This window comes from Chroicocephalus ridibundus, chromosome 5 (assembly GCF_963924245.1).
Source record: "Chroicocephalus ridibundus chromosome 5, bChrRid1.1, whole genome shotgun sequence".
Lineage (NCBI taxonomy): Eukaryota > Metazoa > Chordata > Aves > Charadriiformes > Laridae > Chroicocephalus > Chroicocephalus ridibundus.
The window spans coordinates 52,639,573-52,661,948 of record NC_086288.1 but is presented as its reverse complement, the minus strand read 5'-3'; the positions used below and the strand labels follow the sequence as shown (position 1 = coordinate 52,661,948).

Below are 22,376 nucleotides of genomic sequence, written 5' to 3'. Positions count from 1 at the left end.
TCAATCATTTTCAAATATAGATAAACCAATGAGACACGAAACAACAAATACAACACAGTGAAAGAGCTATTTGATTCATCATGAAGACAAAGTTCTCACAAATAAATGCCGTTGACAGTGCAAAAAATATCAGATGAATTACAGCTATACTCAATCTAGTTACATAATTTGATCGACTAAAAATCATAGATGAATGCAGCTTTTAGTACAGAATTCCAGAAGGAAACAAAAGATGATCTAAGGGACAAAAATCATTGCAGAAGACTTACAGTAGATACTTGATTTCTTGAAGTAGTTACAGTTGCACTCTGTTTTACTGATGCACCTTTTTGTTTATCTGTAAACACTGAACATAAACATACCTTCTATAACTACAAATTTATAATTTCCCAAAGAAGTAATATTACAAGTGACAATGATGCACAAAACAGATTTTTTGCTTTAAAATTTCTCAAAGATAGAGTGAGCAGTTGATAACCCTGATACTTTTCAGTCAAAACCTACTAGAATCTCCCCCTCATCTTCAAATTTTTCTAATACAAGCAATACTTTTAAAGATGCTGAAGTTTCATTTAAGCTCGCCTAAATTTTCAGTTGATTTCAGTTTGTAATTCTCAAATTTAGAATTTAAACAAGAATCAAAATTCAGCAGAGAAGACTATTGAAAGGTCCTTTGAACCTTTTCCAACCTGTTTTATGCATCAATTGTTTTCTAGACATTGCCATATTCTCCTTGTCTACTTCTAAGTAACTAAATGGCTCCTTCAAATACATCTGCCTACAACAAATTTACTAACTGAAGATGGGGCTGCAAACACAGATTCATGGCCCTTTTTCACTAGTACATTGCCACAGAATCAGCCTACTGCTAGAATGATTTAGGCTTTTACCGCAGCTGGCAGCACACAGGATTACAGTTTTACTTGTAATCCTTAAACTAATTATCTGTGAGAGTATTTAGATTGATACCTTTTTTCAAAATGACAATTGGTTCTGTTTCCTAGAAAAATGACCAATCTGATTCTCCTCAATAAATACCTCCATGTTTATTCTCCTAGTTCTTCCTCAAAGAGGACGTCTGCTTTAAGTCAATTTAATTTAACTACATCTAATTTCATTTTTAAAACTAAATGTTCTATATCTATAAAAAGGTTTCCTAATGAAATTGAACCTTTACTCTCAAGGCTGCTTACATGAATCTAGCGTGTTAATTGTGACAAAAGATTGTCAGCTGTTCAGTTGATCAGCTTCTACTTTTCACATTATTTTGTCCAGGGAAATCACAAATTACATCTTTTTTACTATTATCTCCAGAAATCATCGCTTTAAACTGGAGATGTAGGCTCTGCATGATAAAGAAGGGGGTTATCTCAGCAGTATCTATAGCTGCTGCACAAAGTACATCTGTTTTACTTATATAGAATGTTTCTTTTGAATTAATTGCCAAATCCACAGAAGTTATCTGGCATTTTATTCTCATTATTCTCACTGGGTACTATGTCCCTAAATGTGTGCACGTGTATCTATGGCTGAGCTAAGTATTCAATTATTACTACTACAAAATTTCTTACTGCAGCAGTAAAGTACTTGGTATCAACAGATGAATTTAATCTTCAATCTTTACAAACTGCACTCCTTTTTAGTTAAAAAGAATATATGCCACATGTGACACGTCCAAATCTAATCACATTTACCTCACCTTCGCATCAGCAGAAGAAACTGACCACAGTCAGGGTTAATGAAACTGTCTTGACATTGTAAATAAAAGCTTTTATTCCAACGTACCTCTACCCTTTGTTGGCTCTTTTTCATCTAGAACAACTCGCTGACCATCCAGATTAGATATAGGGACACCAAGATCAAGTGGTTCCTGCTCACCATTCTAAAGTCGGATCACAGTTTGTATATAATAGAGAAAAAGCTGTTTTCAGAACAAATTTATGCAGTCTTGACATTTTTTGAAAGAAAATGAGCAAAGCATTTTTATGTTTCAGTGTAGGCTCAATATATCTTTCTTCCACCATTCTAAAAATGTTTATTCCATTTGTGTAAAACTACCTTGATTACAATGAGTGTAACCCATACACGTGAGGAGAACGATATTTGGGGAAAAGAAGATACAAGGAGAAAAAAAAAATTTAAAAATCACCCAATTTGTAAGCATACACAAATACTCTAGGGCTATTAGGGTGTATGTTCAGCAAATCATATTTTTCAGAGGAAGCTTGAGATTATTTTTATATTCTAAATTGGTTGTACTCTGTTAATTTTTATAATTCATTAAATTAAGTTATCTTTATACCAACATGTTTTCCAGTTATTTTAAAAACATGGACTGGTTCAGCCAAGACAACATACGTTCTAGAAATATCACAAAAGTAACTTTCCATTCCCTGATATTCCATCGTAATAGAATAGAAAAAATGCTAGTCAAGCGTTTTACTAGTAAAGAAGTTGAAGTAGTCTCCCTCCACAGAAATTTTCTGCAAGGAGATTTGAGGTAACTTTCATGATTCCCAGGATAATGGAACAATAGCTTTAACTAATCTCAATAAACATTCCCCGGCTAATAATGCAAAAAGTTGAGCTCTGGAAGAAGCTAAATTCAGGCTTTACTACTTAGGATGTTAGACTTATTCTGAAAGAGAATATAAAACAGATGCAGACTACTTTGAGGTAGTTACTATTATGCATAATGGTTATGACTACTATGCATTCTCATCTCAACGTGTAGTTATAAATACAGATTTTAATGCCTAATTATAAGGATAGGAATAGTTTCAGGGACTATCATATGATCTTCTCCAGACAAAAAGTATTGCAGCTTGAATTACATCAAAAGATACTTACTAGTCTTGCCACAAGTTCATTAAGATTTAAACCATATTTTGCAACCACAGGCCTTAAGACCTCTGTTACTGGTTTGGTGGGTTTAGCTTTCAAACCAACTGATCGATTGATTGGAACAAGATCCAGCCTGAAACATATCAATTTTAACATTAAGTACGAAATATTCCAATAAACAAAATGTACAAAATATACAAAATCCAATCTAGAGCAAAGTTATACTGGTTTACAGCTACTGACCCTGAAACTTCACTAGCACAAATCTATCACAACCTGAAGGTATAAAGCACTTTAAATACAAATAAAACTTCCACTGTTTCACTCGTCAGAGCTGAGTGAAGACACGAGCCAACCTAATTGCATGGTGATCCTCACACCAATTAGATACATTCCATAGCACTTGCATCTTTACAGTGAGGTTGCTGTGACCACTCTGGTCCAGGAGTGCTTCCAAAGTGATTCCATGCCTTGGATGGAAGAAAAATATCTCTCCCACTTCCACAGAAGAGGATCACAATGTCCTATTCAATTACTTGAGATGGGCTTGGACGAGAATTTTTATTTTTAAGCATAGGAACAAATACAGTGAAATTCCAGAGGATGCTAATTTCATGCTAGATGCCACCATATCACCAAAAAATTGCTGTAAAAGAAACTTATATGCCAAAGCTGTAAAAGCAATTCAGTTGTAATTTAAAGAATAAAGACAGCCCCGTTCAGAGTCTATTATGCAATTTTATATCATTTCATCAAAATAGCAAAAAAATAATGAAATAACAAAAATTTTAAAACCCAAACAACTATTCCATTTTTGTCTGTTTTCCTGCACAGAACTGTACCTAGTTGGTTGTTTGGGTTTTTTTAAATGCTCGTCATCTGTGCCCCAGTTCCTCCATAACAGCTACATTTGACTATAACGGCACTATAGTTACTAACAAAACTATCAAAAGCAGTGTACATCATCCGCCAAGAAATGAAAATTATTAGTGATTTTGTCAGTCACGATTAAACGTAAACCCCATCTTCTCTCTCATACAAATTACTTAAATACAAGATTTTTAGTCTTATTGAGTCTTCCCCTCCACAAGAAACATGAATAACTGAAACTGTGTCTTTCATATTTTCTTTGAATACAACAGCTACTAAATGAAATGATCAATTTTAATCATTAACTGGTAATTGACACAGAAGTGGCAGACATTCAGGTAATGAAGTATATCCACACAGTATTTGTCTTATGTCTGAAAATATTCCAAATATTTGAGTATTTTTGCTTACACAGTGTCTACCCACAGAAGGAAATAATGTAGAACATTTCTACACTTTAATTAACACACAAGTAACATATGGTACTGCCTACTTAAAAGTTCCTTTTTAATTTGGAAACTCAATAAACTCACACCTAATAAAAGACTGCTCAATCTCAATTTCGAAATTGAATATGCTAAACCACATTCATTAATCTGAAGTACCCTTAAATAGAAACTAGCCCTATTTCCTGAAGAAAAGTTATATAAAGCCACAATGAAGAATGCCTGTTAAAACAAATTTTATTCACTTCAAAAGCTCAACTCAATAATATAACACAAACATTCTACTTCATGACTTTTTTTTCAGGAGTTTTCATAGCACTAGTTTGGATTGTTAGAATTTCGGAACTTTAAAACATTTTCTGGCATTTTGGAAAAAACAGAAACATAATTTTGAAAAAAATGTATAATATTACATAATACTAAATATATGATGTACTGAATTATATTGTACCCAAATTAATAATAATATTATAATATTGACTTAAGATTCAGGGTTAGAAATCTATACTCAGATGAATTTATATACTCAGAGGAATTTATATTTATATACTTAGTCTTACTGTAATCTGCCAGTTAGGCACATAATTACAGATGTAACTAAATGCGAATATGTACTCCATAAATACATCCATTTAATCTTAAAGGCCTAATTTTTTATTTGCATTTAGGATTAGACTTGGAGGCTTGCAGTTCAATTTCCATCTCAGTCTCATGCTGCTCCATCCTACTAAACATGTCTCTGACTGATGTGGAAGGTCCCTCTGTGCCTAAAGATCTGTCCTATGTGCGTGTTCACAACTGCTTCAGCTTAGGCAGTTCGACATCATAATAATATTTAAAAGTACCTAAACTGGAACACTGGCATCAAAATCCCACTTGTATCCAAGACAGCAATCCAGAAAGCTTCCTCTTGCAGCATTTAAAACTTGCCATGTGCTGTTCTACTCAGTTTGAAATGTTCCTGGAGGCCCACATTTCTCCCACTGATCCTTACCCTGGTTGCCCTCCTCTGAATTACCTTTTAAAGATACCCTAATCTCACCATTACCTGTAGAGGAAGCACTTAGCAGCTGACTCTAAATCTAAGGGATATCAGTGCCTAAACGCAGGCACGGTATCTAACTTAGGCACTTGTGTAACACAGAGAATCCCCATACTAAATGTATGTCTCTTGCCTAAGTGTTATTGCAATCTAAAGTAAAAATGGACTTTTACTATAGCAGAAATTCAAACTGTGACTTAACTGCAAGATGTGGAAGTCAATCATTTTCAGTTATAAATGTTACAATGCCTTCCTTCTTCACATGAGACTCTTTGCTTGATACTAAGGTCTATTTCTTCTAATGTGCCTGTACCATGAATGGGAATCTAACACTCCGTAATGCTGGATTCTGGATTACAGTCTAAATGTTGCATTGCATGGCTAACTGGATTTTTTGCTGGATTCAGATAAATTCTTTTCTGTGTTAACTACTGCTTTGCTGCACAGGTGATGGACAATATACTTTAGTGCACTGACAAAAAGTAAAATGGAAAATGCCAGAGGAAGATAGTATTTTTGACTCTTACCGAAATAAAGTGCGTTTTTCTAAACGTAGGTCCCGAGACTCCAGGATGCTACTGTCTTGGTGCAATACAAGCGGCTACAGAGCATATATCAGGAACAAAAGAAGAGAGCAGGAATTAATTTTAAAATATGTACAAAAGAACAGCTAAGTGGTTAAAAAAAATAATTTCAGATAACTCAGAAAATTATTGATATAGGTTGCATGCATTCTAGTGGATATTCATTTACAACATGCAACATGATTAAAGTGTATTTTCTTTCAGCTAGTTGTGAGACAATGGCCAAACTTCAACTTCCCGTGGAGCCAGCAGGTATTCAGGAACTCAGTGTTTTAAAACAAGCCTAGGTTCTTCAACTTAAATAAGTCATTACATAGAGTGATGCATTAGAAAATATGTCAAGTTAACAGTCATTAAAATATTTGAAAAAACAGGCACATATCTATGCACATTCATTGATTTTTGTCATTGTAATCATCTAGATTTATCGTAAGCACAACTTTAAGACAATAAATGTTTCACATCCACAGCTTCTATCTGAATCGAAGATACTTCTGTCGGAGTAAGAGCCATCACCCCCCACCAACGTAGACTACTGTCTTGGAAATTTCCTTCAATATTAAAACTTATATCTAGTATGAATTAATCTCATTTCACCTTTGAACAACTGAATGTCATTATGTTTCTTTGCTTTAATGAAGTACCATCTACTGCAACACGTTTGTTTTCTTTGTGGATACTTTCAATTAAGTACAAGCTAACCATTCCCCTGGACAAACTACATGGACTAGATACCTAAATTAATTTAGTATTAGAAGGAAATCCTTGTCATAAGCTCTCTTCTGCTTTCTGTAATGTATATACCCCAAACACAGTACTCCACCACTTCTAGTTGTACTAAAATTCTCCTTCAATCAACTAGCATTGACAATGTAAAGCTATAGGTAGAACCAGGAGATACACATTGCTATTGTCAGAACAGAATTCCTTATTAGTAAAATGAGTATGAAATCGCCTTAAAAACAGCACAGGAATATGCAATACCTTGTCACCTCCAACTAAAAAAAGGTCCACTGCAGCTATGTTAATGCCATGTTTCTCACAGAGCCCAGACAGCACCTCTTTGATAGAGAATCCAGATTTAACAGCCATTTTGCTGGATGAACCATCCGGAAGGTTTATACAGCAGTATTTGGGGGATTTCTCTTTATCTGGTACAAATGCAGGTAATCTTGAGGCTTCAGACTTGACAGGGGAAAGAAAGGAAAGTCAGTGCCCAGTGGGAAAATTAGGAATATGCATAAACTTTTAGAGTCCTTACAAATCAAATCAAGCCAAGAAGCATACTTTCTACCCTGTTTACAGTTTAGAAATCCTTTTAAATATCACAAATATCTAATAAATTTAAATCCTGAAAAAAAAATGTTTAGATAAAGATAACAGCACTGCAAAAACCTAAACGTATTTCAGGAACATATGAAGTTTTAGACAGCAAGTGTGTAAAACAGATTACAAGATTCTCAAACTGTAGAGCAGAACTCCTAACCAAAAAGTATAAGAAGTAAATAAATCTTATTCGGCTTCCAAATAGTTACGTGTCTATACTCAACAACGACCTGCTGATGTAAAAATTACCATTGGCACATTATGAATCAACATTTAAGTGATGACGAACACCTTTAAACACCAGACTCCTCAAACAAAATTTCCTCCTCTTTTAACATCATCTGAATGCTACACATACAAATACACCACAGAGAAATTAAAATTTTAAACTAATTCACTTAATGACCATGCTTTTTTTCTTATTAAAGGGAACATGAAGTACAATATTATGGGTTAAGGCCAAAGGGCACACCATTAACTTTTATTCTTGAGTAACACTAGAATAGTAACACTAATATGACATATCAAAAGTATCTTTGAAAATTTAACAAAAAGCTCACTTATAACTTAAAAGGATGCTACCAAAAATACTATTTTCTACAGTCTTTTATGGTACTCATCGTGCTTTTTCTCTTCTCTAATTTGTTAATTCTCAGCCAAATCACAGTAACTTTCTGATTTAATCAGTTGGAGTGGGAGAGAAAAGAGGGGTTGTTGCTTTAGGGAGGCTTTGCATTTTCTGTTTCTGAAGATAAGACTTTTCCGCAACAGAAATAAACACGACTGCCATGCTTGCTTCCCTGATCAATATTTTAGCATAGGCAAAATTACATAGTTGCTAGAATCTAGTCTGTTAGAGGGGTATCAAGACTACAAAAAAACTTCTTAAAATTTCCTTTTTAATAGTCTTCCTCCATATCAACATAGTTATAGTATTACATTACATTCTATTATTAGCAGTGTTTTAATTTGGCATTTCATTAGTTTTACACTGCAAATGTAGAACTTGATGCTTAGAACTTACAGCACCTTCAGTGATTATTTTCCTACATACTATGACAAAATCACAGTGTCTGCAATGACAGTCCCTACCTCTCTTTTCTCAGATTTTAGGAGAAGAGTTAAGTCATAATGACAAGAATCAAAACTCACAACTTTACAAGAAACAGGGAGGAAAGAAGGACAACAGACAACACAACTTGCATACAGGTCAAGCAGATGGAAAGCTTTAACATGTGTCTGTTCAGAATAGAATCTCAAAGCACTGGCAGGTGGAAAAAGCTGTTTATAAAGAGCTACAGTAGCTCCCTTTGAAAGGCAAACTTTTATCCTGGACGTTCACTGGTGCCTGAAGTTAAGACAGACAAGATGCAAAGGATGTCTTTCTGTTACAAGGACAAAATCAGAAGAAATATACAAACGCAACCTCTATTACATTCCTAGTATTCTAAAATTGCTTAATACTACATCTTGCCCTCTAACTGTATCACTTAAAGACCCTTTCTCAAAATACTACTTCAAGCAAATTACTTCACACTGCTTAGAAAATTAGTAATTCAATGTTTTCACTGCTTCCCCACTTCATTATAAAGAGCCGTCCATTACCAAGTCAAGACTAGCAGTTGATGACATGGAGCCTTGTGATTCCCGTCTGTATGACAATCCATTGGACTGAATAGAATCTGTTTGTAGAAAGAATCAGTGATCAGAAAAAGGCTTATTTTTATTATTTATTATAATAGAGAAAGCTATTTCAAGTATTAGCTCCTCTGGTCACAAAAATAATTCTTTTCATTAAAGGAAAAAGAAACACATCTTCATACTGTGCACTGAAGCATGGAAACCAAAACAAGTATTTCTTGGTTATGTAGCCCTTCAATAACCCCATTTGATTTTATATTTAAAAAAATTAATCTTAAAACATCTTTGAAAATTTAAAAATTATTTTACATCTCCAGGTATTTTGAAAGAAGATAAATATTTTTAAAAGTGCAAGTATGGTGGTAGAAAACTAAAACCTAAGACAATTACTAGTTGCTTTCAGAACTTTAAGTCTATAGTTTTAGCAAATGTTTCTGATGTCTTTTCACATGTGACTATAATGAGAACACTTAAACTATCCATATGATCAAAGATATTTTGTGGGTCTGGGCCTTTACTAGAAAATAGAGAAGAAGAAACCACAGCCACATTATGGTCCAAATTTGGTGCCTTGGTGGAATTTCTCTATTATTGTTAACTCAATTGAATGAGTTAATGCAAAACTTTAATCTCTTTCTCTAGAGGCCATGCACAGGTGCTTTCATAGGGGTACTCTTCCTTGAACTCTCAAAACCAGTTAAGTAACAAAACAGCAGATTACAAGGGTTTTCACAACTCTGACTCTTTTTTCATTTTAGTCAGGAAAGGTGGAAACAACTAGTGAGCGTGTTCAAAAGTGAACATACCTGTATGGTACTAAGAAAAGAAAGAAAGGTAGGATAATGCAGATGGAGGAATTTTTAAATAGCTGTAACTATAGCACTATTTGCATGTACAGCTCTGGAACTTCTCTGTAAAGAAATCATCTTGCTACAAAAATAGTAGGCCCTCTGTTTGAAAAAGAATTGCTAGCACACAAAAATGCAGAGCCTACTGGAAAGCAGAAAAAAAGTCTCTTGCAAGTCAATAAAACCAAATTTAAATATTTTCATACTTTTAACTATCTATTTGTAGATCTGCTTCCACAAAACTTCCAGTGATACTAGCCACGCTATGGCCTTCTGACTTGACAGTTTCTTTTCCTTTGTCACACCCAAGGATGCACTTAGATGCAAACTAAACGCACTGAGATTAGTCACATCTATTGTTGAAACAACTTTGCAACAAAGTGGAAAGTGAATACTCACCATTTGGATAATCACCATTTTCTTTTCTCTTCTGTGATTTTCCCAAACTCTTACTTCTTGACCATGAGAAAAATGTTCCCCTTTTTTTCTTCTCAGTATCCTCCTCTCCTGACTCTTCATTTAAAGATCTTCCTGACTTTGATTTGCCACTTAACTACCACAAAACAGAATTAAATCATTGGTTGGATCACAGCTCTAAGAGCATTATCTAAAATAAACCTTCCTACACTTCTTCCCAAAACAAGAGTGTGATGGTCAGGTTAGCTGTCATCTTTACACCACTCACAAGCGTATACGACAACATCCCTCTCTGTAGCAATCAAAAAAAACCAAAACCCAGTGGAAACAAAAAGAAGTATATAGATGGAAATGTGCTACTCGGTAGGGAGTACAAAACGGAAGGTGGAAATAAGCCGCAGAAAGCTCCTGCAAATATGAAAGAACTCTCCACAGCTCACCAGTAATGCCTAAGTTAACATGAAGAGGACACTTGCCTTGCTTTTAAAACACAGAATTTCATTTCAGTATTTCAGATATTTTTCCTAGGCTAGGCTTGAACATGAACTGCATTTAAAGACAATGACAAAGTATTGTTTAACATTTACAAGTATAATCAAAGTATTTATTAGTGCTGAAGAATACAAACATCAGGTATGTTTGATATTAAACTAAACTTGCTTTTAACAAGCTAGTATTCTTCTTAGATTATTAGAGTATTCCTTAAAATGCTACTTTTAAAAAGATTCCTAGTCATAAAAATACATAATAGCAGATGGGCTGATGTGTAGTGATTGACACAAAAAATGCAAAGTTATAATTTACCCATACAGTTATGTAATACTATGGTGGTATTATCTACATGAAGAAAAAATAAACTCTAAATAATGTTAGGAGACCGGTAAGACTTCTGATCTGATTTTTAAGAACTGTATCTGTTTTACACAGAATTATCTTAGTTCAGTAGGGGCTAAGAAATTTAAAAAATATCCTCTGCAAAGATGAGTTAGATTAGGTTAAGCATTCTCCAATAACATCTCATAAAATGTCTGCTCTCAGCAAAGGTTAAGATACCACACCTTAATTCCAATATTCAATCAAAATAAGCTTCTGAACTGATGCATTAAAACAGTCCTAATTTTTTATTTGTACAGATATATTTAAACAATAACAAAGATTCAAAATTATATTCAGGAAGTCAATCGCTAGAAATCTGATTAAAAGGTACAGATTTTAAAAAAATAAGTTTTTTCCTGAGTGCATAAAGATTTTGTAATTATATTTGCCAGCACCACTAAACAAACATTCTAATTGTTTCCTATATGTTATCTTTGATCTTCTGAAGAACTTGAAAAACATTATTTAAGAACATAGTTTTCAGATAACAACAAAACAAAGGTAACCTTTTTCGGTGTTGAGATATTGGACTTCTCTGAACTGATACTGTGTTTAGAAGTGGGGCTGCTGGGAACACGCTGAGGATCAGGAAGAGGTCGACCTTCTACTTCAGCTAAGATGCATTCTTGGTACAGGGGGGATTTGAGAAAGCGAGTATAGCTATCAAACTTCATCAGGTTAAATATCTGAAATTAAAATGCAGTGGATAATGGTTACATAGCTTAAATAACACACCAAGAAAATGAAGCTATCTCACAACAGCCAACTCCCGCAAAATTTAGGGCATTAACCTGTAAACAGCAGTAGGCATGATTTTGTTTAGACCTGGTTAAGTACACTGCACCAATTTAAAGTGAAACATAATTCGATCTATTCCCTTAGCACAAGTTCAGAAAAATGCTATGATTTGTGCAAAATGCATGAGAAGCTGAGAAGCTGTAGAGTTTTGACAACACTATCCTCATAGCCATCTTTTACTGCATTTATGCCTTTGTACATTCTATGCAAAGCACACAGCAAGCTATCCATTTTAAATATTATTTGAAGATTATTATATCAGTGCTATATGTGACAGGATTGAATTACATAAGTGTGTTTTAAGGTAGCTGTGAGCAAGAAAAGTTTATGGTCTAAAACTCAGGAATATTATACAATCACAATACACAATACCATGCAATGATACAAGATACACTAGGTTAATTACTGACGTGGGGAAGAGCAAAGAGTCCTTTACAGTATTATATGCACAATCATAAAGAAAAAAAGATCAATGTCTTTGGAAGATTCAATAATCAAGGTGCTGTAAAATCAAGACCTCGAAAAAGAACAGTTTACATAAAATGGCTGCTCTGGGCAAGATCAACATTTATCTTTAAATACATAGGAAGGAAGCAGCTCTACACCAGGCCTGGAGCAAATGTCTGAGGCTAATTCAGCCAAAGCTAAATTTAGGAAAGTAAAGGAAGAGAATTTCTTTATTAAATGCTAAACAGAGTATTTTACTTTCTTGTTCCATTCTTGCAAACCTTTAGTTTTAAGTGAATTCATACTTTTACTTTGTATCTTCTCCAGTGGTTCACTTGATCTGAAAAAACAGTATGAATGCCACCTTCTTTGGACGTGACAAATTCCCTATAAGTGAAGAACAGTATGTGCCACACAACTAGTTATGGCATTCACAAAAGTCTACAGGGAAATCCATCACTAAATCACAGTGGCCCAGTTGCACATCAAAATAATTTTTCAGGTTGTGTCAAGACACCGTTCTCAACAAGCATTAGCCCAAAGTTTTTCTGGCAAACAGCAAGATAACGCAGAGAGAACTTGACCCTGCAGAGTCACGAAAACCGATATTCAAACTGCATGCTGACTTCCACGTTCCTGCCTTCCTCACATATATTCTGATTTCTGCTCAAGTGCTACCTGTCATGTTTGTTGGGCCTTCTAATGTGCTGTTTTCCGCACGGTAAGTTATGGAAAAAATACTTTTTTAGCGTTAGTTTTGCCAGCTTAATGTGCTGAAATGGCTCAGCACAAGGCCTGATGTGCCCTCAATGCAGTGTCAAAGAGATAATCCAGTGTCATAGATTTCCCACTTGAAAAACTGCTCACAAAGGGGAATCTCTCTCTCACACTGTGAAAAATAAAATCCTTCTCTGACCACAGGTACGCTGGCAAAATTCAAAGAGACAACTACTTTCAGAGCACACATGGTCTTCAGGCCAAGGCTCAACAAATTATTCAGCACACACAACACACGTAGCTTCAAAACATTTCTTGAGTTCTGTTGAGCTCAAAGAATAATACTTTTGTGTATTGCCAAAACAGTGTAAAATACAGAACAATTACAAGAAATCAAAATGCCTCAATCTAAAGTACTCACAGATACACTGATAGAAGGTTATTGGGGAAAAACGCTAAGTACAGTCTGCGAACACCAACACAGATGCAAAACCCAAGCTAACTGAAAAATACAAAATACTTCATCTGTCCTTGAAGTTTTTAAGAAAATGAAACTTAGAAGGTTACCTTCCTCAACAAATCACAAAATTTTAAGCTAAATGCAATTTGTGCCTCCCAAATATAAGACATGATTCTACAGCACAGCTAACACTAATACCCTAACTTTAATACAGTTTCAGGATGAAAACCAAAGCTTTTCGGAGTTGCCTCCTGTCACAGAATCTAGCACCAAATGAAGATAAAATTGTTATTCCATGATAGGTAGGAAGACTAAAGGAAAATATTGCAGAGAACTAAGAGACAAAGGAGAGTTACTGCAAAGATGAAGTCTGTAGATTAAATATACTTAATACAATAAAACATTCCAACCTTTTAATTTTGCTGGACAGTGTGATGACAGCTTAACTACTTAACTAATTTACCTTGAGATGATCATCATCTGCCCTACTGTTGCTAGCCCACACTACATCCCCAATTTCCTATATTTAGCATTATTATCATATTAATTTACACATTCGGAAAAATCTAGCAGATGCTATTTCTTGTTCCTACAAATGAGAATGAGAAATATAGCTTACAAAAGTGTAATTTGAACTTTACACATAAACAAGGGTAGAAAAACTTACATGCATTTACACAACTCTACATGAAGTAAATGATCTTTTATTCTTATTTTAGTATCTTCAAGTGACCTACACCGCCTTGCACCCAGAAACACTCAGAATGCTTGTTCTTATTCTATTCTAAGAAACAGTGAAACGCTAACTAGGTATTTTGGCTGCATCCACGCTGTCACATTAAAGCATCTCTAACTCTAACAACAGGCTCAAGGGCAAATTTGTCAGACTATGGACAGAAAGCAACTTCCAGCAGCTTTCCCAATGGGCAGTACTTGAGAGGTAACACCCTCAGAAGTCCTTTCCAAGGCACTTTCCCACACACACTTGCGCAACTCCACTGCAGCCTTACAGAAACACTCCCTATTCCCCACCATCATGTAACACTTATCTGACAACCACCACAGATCAGCGCCTTTGCACTCTATGCTCAGTGCTGAAATCTAAAAAACTCTCGTGAAAGACCACAAAAACCAGAGCCTTCGCATTATTAAGACAGTGTCACCACCACAAGCTGAATGTTGGAAGTCTGTGGGCATGTTGCAATAACTACACGCACCCAGAGTTCTGCGTTCCTAAGGTCATGCCACCTATCAGGACCACAAACTGACCTACTGCAGAACCACCACTTAGTGAAACCAAGATACTAAGGGCCATCAAAGCAACAGATCACCCAGCACCGACCTCAGCCAGGCAACACACCATTAGTACCTCAGCTGTACCAGCACCTAGCTCCAAGGCTGCTTACTTTGGCAAAAGTAACTCTCATCCTGCTTCACCTAGTTTTTCAGTGGGAAGAACGGGCCTGACTGAGGGATCTGATGGCAGAACTACAGAGGCATTGATAATTTGAGAGAAGCAGGTGAGGTCCAGACAGGCCATGTGGCTGGGATTAGACCCACAGCAGCACTTTACAGCAGCACTTCACATCAGCATTGTCACCCACTTTATAAGCCCTCCAACCTAAAGACACAGCATTTTCAAAGAAGGAGGAAAACCTGCATCAGCCCAGCCACCAGACTCGTAAGAACACCTTCTGCACCACCAAAAAACTGGGAAAGGATGAAGAGGAATTCAGGCTCGGGCTCCACAAAGCCAAGATGAGGAATACATGAAAAAAATCTCTGTGAAGATCATGGCTGGTAGTTCCCACAGTACCCCCAGGCCTTCGTAAGTGCATGGAGGGTAGCTGTAACGCTAGAAGCTACCAAACCAGCAGTTAGCCCTTCCTTTCTATCTTCACTTTGCAGATTGAGTAAGATACTATACCCACCTGCTCTTATGGCCCAAAAGCACACAATCTGAGGTTGCACTAAGACTGTGACCTGCTTCATTTATGCAGTTAAAGCCACAGCCTTGATTTCTAAATAACATGATCTCAAAATTATTTCTACTAATAAATTATTAGGGTAGGAGTTACGAAAGAGATTACTTAGGAGAAAAAAGAAAAAACTTAAATTCCACAGAAAATGTGAAATGTATCCTATTGTTACATAACTGTTCTGTTCTAAACATTAAAAATTATTTAAAATTAATCCACTTCTAAGATCTTCAGACACCAACAGTTTTAACCAGCTCTTTGTTTGACAGTTCTATTAAAGCACAAGGGAAGGACTCCTTCAATACAACAGACATATTTTACAAACCACTTTAACCAAAATTAGATGCTATTTGTGTGCACAATTGTCCACTACAGAAAAGAATAAGCAACTAGATGCAAACACCATATGCAATGTTATTGACCACATGGCATTATTTACTTGCACTAAACTTTCATTTCAATAATAGCATTTTTCAGATTATTTTTTCAGTTAACATCGTTTTTCCATACATACGCAGATGTACAGAAAAAGTCAAGACACATTCCATTATACAGTGTCTCCCTATTCTGCTAATAGAATCTATATGATCTTGACTTCTCTCTTTTTATGCACAGTAAAACATACAGCATGCGAAACTACTTTTATAGATTTTAAAGCACTTCAGTGGAAAAGATAATAGACATAAAAGTACAACAGTAATGTTTTCTATGGTTACCTGAAGTTGCTGTTCCTTGAACATATCTGGATGTGGAGAATTGAGAATATCATCTGCCAACTGTGCCTGGCTATCAATATTAACTGGGGTTGTAGCTTTGCTACACAAGAACTTACTGAAGATCTCCCGTGCTCTGTAAGAAAGCTAGAGAAAAGAAATGCTAAATGTATGTTTGCTTTGCAAGCATATTTTTATACAGGTATTTTTTACACTGATATATTCCACACAAACATATACAGACACTCCACAGTTTCCTTAATATATAAGCATTTTTCATTTGGTAGTTTTTGTTAGTTTTAGTCATATAAGTAGGGCTTTTCCTTGAATATTACAAATATTCATAAAATATTTCTTAAGCAGTAAAAGTTGCCATCAAAATAAAACTTAAAATAATGAAACTATGAAAATAATAAAGGTAAATCACATCAAATCCTGTCTTACAAAGGAGAACGGATTTTTTTAGATTTTAGACCTTTTACATAACAGCTACTATTTAAATAAATCCTCTAAGTTTCAACTTCTAGAAGTTACAAAAATGTAAACATATATTTGGATATTCACTGTTAAAAACATTCATGCTCTGTTTTTAACTTGTTTACTTTGAAACATCCACATTCTGGAAATAATGAAAAAAACACCAAACTGATCTTAAAACCCTTAAGGAGAGTGTTCAGAAAATACACTGTTCAAAGACAGAAGCAAGTGGGAAAAATCTGAATGGTCCCCAAAAGAGCAAAGAGGGACTTGCAAGATGAAACCATTTCCACAGTGTAAACTTGACTAGATTTGGCTGTGGTCTCAACAGAAGTGTTGCCAACCTGCACTGAAGTCACAGTACAAAGAACAAGCACAGCTCCAATAATTTCAATAATTTTGAAGAAGTAACAATTTTTAGTAAGCAACACCATATACTGAAATACCACATAGACTTACCTCTTTTTTATCATGTGCAGGTACATGGTTAAAATATTCACAGGCCTGCCAAAATAAAATATTTTCTTCACTAAATTCTTTCCGTAGAAATTCCTAGGGGAAAAATAAACAAATACAAAATGTCTCATAAAAAGACATTACTTGCCATTTCAAAAAACAAATTTATAATGCTTGATAAGAATATTAAAGTTTGCTTAATGGTACCATCTCAGTCAGTCTCACAGTCCAGTTTTCTTCTAAAGTAAAAATCAATGCATGCCCAATATAGGCCTACTGCTTCTCCTCTTTCTCATTTCTTTTTAAACATATACAATTTAGAAGAATCCATCAAGTTACAATCAAATCATTTGCATGTACAAAGACGAAGTTTGATACTGCATGTTAAGTAGCGCATAAACTAGTGAATAAAGTTTTAATAAAAATTTAAATAATTTATAACTACATTTAAAAATTACACTGTTAACCAGCTGTCTTTAATTGCAGTTCTACTAGTATAATAGAGTAGATGTTTATCAAGAAGTGCCCGTAATCAATTCTGTATTCATCACAGCGTCTTTCTGCATCACATGGCAACTACAAAAAATCGTTTATCACTGCCTGCTGATGTGGTTACATGGTTCTCCTTGGAAAATGCATTCCTAGAGAAAAAAAAATAATAATCTCCCAGTACAACATACAAAAATTAGGACATTAATATTATAGCATCCAAAGGTCCAAATGAAGACCGGGATTCCATTCAGTGGAAAATTGTACAATGACAAAACTGTCCCTGACTGAAATCTGTATAATTCAATATTCTCTCAGTATATGTTCCTTGAAAGCGTTTTAACCATTGGGGAGAGATATTAAAAAAAAAATTAACTTGGTCCTCTAAAAAAATTATCTAGGCATTCATGTAATTGGAACAATGCTTGTTTACACTTTAGAGCTTTAGGTATCAGTGTTTAATTGGCAATTTCATTTTAAGTCAGCCTGCAAGCAACAACCTTCACACAACTGTCACGCTGGTAAGACTCAAGCTTCCTTAATATACAAGGCAGTCCCAGTAAGAGGAACCTTCACAGAAATACTTATTTGTGCTTTTAAGATTTAGACAGAGTTTAGGGAGTCCAACCATCAGAAAGCAATTGAGATAAACTACAATACAGGGAGTCTAAATCCACTAGCAACCTTCTCAGTTTAAACTAAAAGTTCCTCAGATCCCTAATCTGAGACACCAAAGGTATAAAAGACAATCCAGAGAACAGTCAGGGGACCTTTCTGTATTTTACATGTAATTACAGGTTAAAAGAGAATCAAATTACTGAGCAGGAACTGGAACTCAACTACTTACTTCCTCACTCAGTGCCTTCACTATGAATCTACCATCAATCTCCTGCCTGCTTTCTTTCTGGCCACGTGATTTGGGCACAGCTGGCTGTGCAACATTTCAGCTTTGTTGGGAAGACCGAGTGGTGCCCCAGTTGGAACATTATGTAGCCCAACCGTTGTCACACATGGCTGGGAAGCTGGAGATGTTGGTTTGAGCCACTTGAGGAGGGAACTTGCAATCAAGTCTCACTTCCTGGATGACTGCTCTAATCAGCAGACTATTATGCAAAATATGAGTATTTGCAAAACATGCAAAATCTTTTCTTCTTAGAGAGTAAATCCTGCTCTGTGACAAAGCTGTCCTCAGGAAAGGCCTATGCATGATGAATTCCAAATGCACAAAGATGCTTACTAGGCAATTGTAAATTAAAATGCTGATGTTCCACTGTTCTTGAATACTGGCAGAAATCTGTATCTTTCAGATAGTCATAGGTGAATGCCTTTGCAGTTCATGGGCTTTCTGAGCTTCCCTTTGAAGGAATATTAACGATTGGCTTAAAACTGGAAGAAGGTAGATTTATATTGGATATTAGGATGAAATTTTTCACTATGAGGGTGGTGAGGCACTGGAACAGGGAGGTTGTGGATGCCCCATCCCTGGAAGTGTTCAAGGCCAGGTTGGGATGGGGCTTTGAGCAACCTTGTCTAGTGGAAGGTGGAACTACATGATCTTTTAAGGTCCCTTCCAACATAAACCATTCTATAATTCTATCACTTAAAAAGGCTCAATGATTCGGCTTTATGCCAGACTCTAAGGCACTCACTCTTAAGTGTATGTTTTACTGGTGTCTCAAAAGTAATGAGAAAAGACAACTAAACTATCAGTAGCACTCCCTCAAACTATATCAGTTTTCAGGTGGATTCTAACATCAGATTAAAATTGTATTTTTTCTTTCAGTCTGAGTAGTCATCTCAGTTATCTAAGCAGAACCGCTAATAACTCTTGGGCTACTCTACTAAGAAAAATGGAAAGACAGGGAATATAATATCCAGGATACATTATTTTCCTTTCATCTTCTCTGTTTCCTCAAACAGGTTTTCACTGTTAATGTGGTTTTTTGGGTCCCCACACCATTTAAGATGGAAGTCTGCTTATTAATCATTTGATATTTTAATGTACTTTTGTATCAAGTAAAAGGAGTCTGAGTTACTGCAGATTCCAACAATCTACATCTCTCAAACCATGGGTTTCTTTAGGTCCTGTTTGTGAAAAGTATTTGGGCAGCAAAAGATGTCCTTGTGATTCAGAATCAGCAACAGACTTTCAATGCAACAATGCAAAAGTGTATAAACTTTTATTTCCTCACATGTAAAAGATATGATAATACTTACAACTTCATAAAAGTCCTGCGAAGGAGCTTAATTTATTTTTGCAAATACTCAGCACCATCCCTGCAAGCTGCAGCTTTAACCAGTGCTGTTAGCTACCTTAGAAATACTTTTTGGAAGTAATTAAAAGCCTTTTGCCGGAAGATAAACCACTGTATCATTGAAAAAATGTTCTACGTGGCATCCAACATTTCAGTAGGCAAACATGAACAGATTACCAGTTCTTAGGAAACCACTGAAACTACTGCCTCTTTCTTTTTTCAAAGGCTACAGATACAAATATAACCACATGTAATTGTTTTATAAAACGGGGAAGATGTCTAGAAGTTCAGATTCAAAGAAAAGTACAGCCCTCATTTTTATCTGAAACTTTTGCTATGCATGGCAGTATGTGTATTACTATGAATTCTTACTCAAATGCGAACCAGTTCAAACTTAGATGCCCAGATAACAACTGTGCAACAAGGAACGCCTGTCTCTTGTCCTATGTCAGAATACTGTCAAGGGAGAAAAAATACAGAAAAGTTACTGCAGCAATATCAGGTATTTTGAAAGGCCTCTTACTGTTCCTCCAAACTTACCGAAAAATATTTAACACCAACAGGATCCTGAAGAAGACGCTCAAATGAAACAGCCCAGCTTGCAACTCTTCTCTCTCGAAGTCGTCGGCAGCTCTGTACACTGGGAAGACTAGCATTGCTGCTGAGGCTGTTTTCACTGATGCAGTCTTTTAAATCAGTACTATTCAGCTCTGTAAAAAAAAAAAAAAAACCAACACAAAAAAACATACTTGTCAATAAAATATTATTCACTTTTACTTTTCAGCATTGTTTACTTGATTTATCACACCTCCTGCTGAAGCTGAAAGTAGTGCAGACTTCAAAATATGCCTCTCCATGTTTATTAGGAGGACCTGCATAGAAAAAGCAGCCCCAACCACCTCTCAATTTTCTTCTGTTGCACTGCAAAGTAAATTAAATGAGTGTCTTAACGGCAATCCCCTGCCAGAAGCAAAATGAGCAGACACAAAAGGAAATCTCTTTTCTTGCTCAACAAAATAAATATTTTGGACAAAATTTACTGCTCACATTCCTCACCCCATGGACTGCAATCCTTTATAACATTATCCAAGGAAGGTAGACCACTGTTCACCAGAAAGTGGGCAAAAGCCCATTTAATGATAGGAGATAGCAAAATCTCATAGAGTCTTCAGTCAGTAGACAGGGACTCTGAAGTTTTTCATGGAAATGAGAGATTCCTGTTAAATGCAGAAAATTTAGGGAAGGAGTCAACTAAGGAAAATACCAAGGGAAATGATCTAAGTAATGGATGCCTTCCTCATCTGTGGAAAGTAAAGGTATCAAACCATAGATCCTAAATTTATCAGGGTTTCTGACAGGAACAAGGGTCTGTGACTCCCTCCCAGATGCAAGCAACATAGTGCAGCTGGGAACCTCAAGTTGTGAAATGATAGAATTCTCTAGATCTCAAAAAAACAGGAATTTCTTTTATATTCCGAAAGACAAATTAACAAGAGCCCATAAATAATTCAGGAAAACACAACCTCGTGTATGTCATGATTTCAAGTATTAACCCCAGATCATCTTTGTCAATATCTTTTATTGATATAATAAAACAGAGTACCCACAAAAAACTCATAAGTGACCGCTTGTTCACAGAAAAGGAAAGGTGAAAGAAATAGCTGCTCTAAGTAAAAGAGAGAACTGTATACAACAGGGTTCTACTCACAGACTTGTCATTTATTTGTTGTGTGCCCTTTTACAAATCACTGCTCTCCATCTCGCAGTTTACACAAATGTAAAATTGGTATAGTTCTCCTCACAGACACCAACTTCACAGAGGTGATCTGAAGTTTAATTAACTGTGAAGACACAACTAAATAAAGCCCTGAGCTACCTGGTCTGGTCTCAAAACGGACCCTGCTTTGAGCAGGAGAGGTTGCACTGGAGAGACGCCAAACTGAATAATTCTGTGATAAAGGGAGAACAGTAAAGCAGACATTCAATTCCTTGAAAAATTAGCAGTAATAGATGTGAGAAAACAGTACCTTCAAATAAAATAGATGGTATCTTCAATAATTCTATGCCAAATGGAAAAGCAAATATACAGCTCACTATAAATGTAAACTGATTGAGAAAACTGAATTCACAACCAGTAAGAAATGGTCTGTTCTTCACAGAGACATTTCTACTGGTGTTTATTTTCCTCACTTAATCACCTGGACTAACTAAAGCTATTTATAAAGATAAGAAAAAAAAACAAACAAAAAATAGTTTTAAAACTTCTTTTTTAAATGCATTCTGTAGCTTAGAAATATTTACTCAGATGTAACAATTAACTACTACAAATTTCTGTAAGCAAAGCTATTGTTTAAGACAAAAATAAGTCAAAATAAGACAAAGATACAGAATTAGATTAGGGAGGAATGAAAATGCAACTTTATATTTTCAACAAGGATAATATTTGAGGACCATAATAACACATGAGGTATATAAATATTTTTCTTTGCCTAATCATTACATTAATCAAAGCTAATTAAAAACACTCAGCAAATAATGCCAATTTTTCTTATAAGAAATATGTATTCATTTTTTTTCTTTAAGACATATGAAAAAGCGTAACTAAGTCAACTGTTAGCTTCATTAGAGAATACCTGTCACCGCAGTGAAACTATTGTGAAAGAAGCTAATGTGAATCTGAAAAGAATTGTA

The 22,376-nt window shown here is 35.3% G+C and overlaps 1 protein-coding gene across 7 annotated transcripts in view; it reads right to left on the bottom strand.

Moving 5' to 3' along the window:
* The window catches only part of RGS12 (regulator of G protein signaling 12), an 89,723-nt gene that overhangs the window by 16,013 nt on the left and 51,334 nt on the right, over nucleotides 1-22,376 (bottom strand). For all 7 annotated transcript variants that reach the window (XM_063335791.1, XM_063335790.1, XM_063335797.1 and 4 more), the window contains 11 exons: nucleotides 20,226-20,395; nucleotides 16,945-17,037; nucleotides 16,012-16,155; nucleotides 11,401-11,580; nucleotides 10,001-10,154; nucleotides 8,718-8,794; nucleotides 6,771-6,971; nucleotides 5,730-5,803; nucleotides 2,851-2,977; nucleotides 1,786-1,882; nucleotides 270-346 (listed from right to left, as the gene is read on the bottom strand). In XM_063335791.1, the coding sequence (XP_063191861.1) occupies nucleotides 270-346; nucleotides 1,786-1,882; nucleotides 2,851-2,977; nucleotides 5,730-5,803; nucleotides 6,771-6,971; nucleotides 8,718-8,794; nucleotides 10,001-10,154; nucleotides 11,401-11,580; nucleotides 16,012-16,155; nucleotides 16,945-17,037; nucleotides 20,226-20,395 (1,394 nt within the window). The remainder of the gene's footprint in view (nucleotides 1-269; nucleotides 347-1,785; nucleotides 1,883-2,850; nucleotides 2,978-5,729; nucleotides 5,804-6,770; nucleotides 6,972-8,717; nucleotides 8,795-10,000; nucleotides 10,155-11,400; nucleotides 11,581-16,011; nucleotides 16,156-16,944; nucleotides 17,038-20,225; nucleotides 20,396-22,376) is intronic.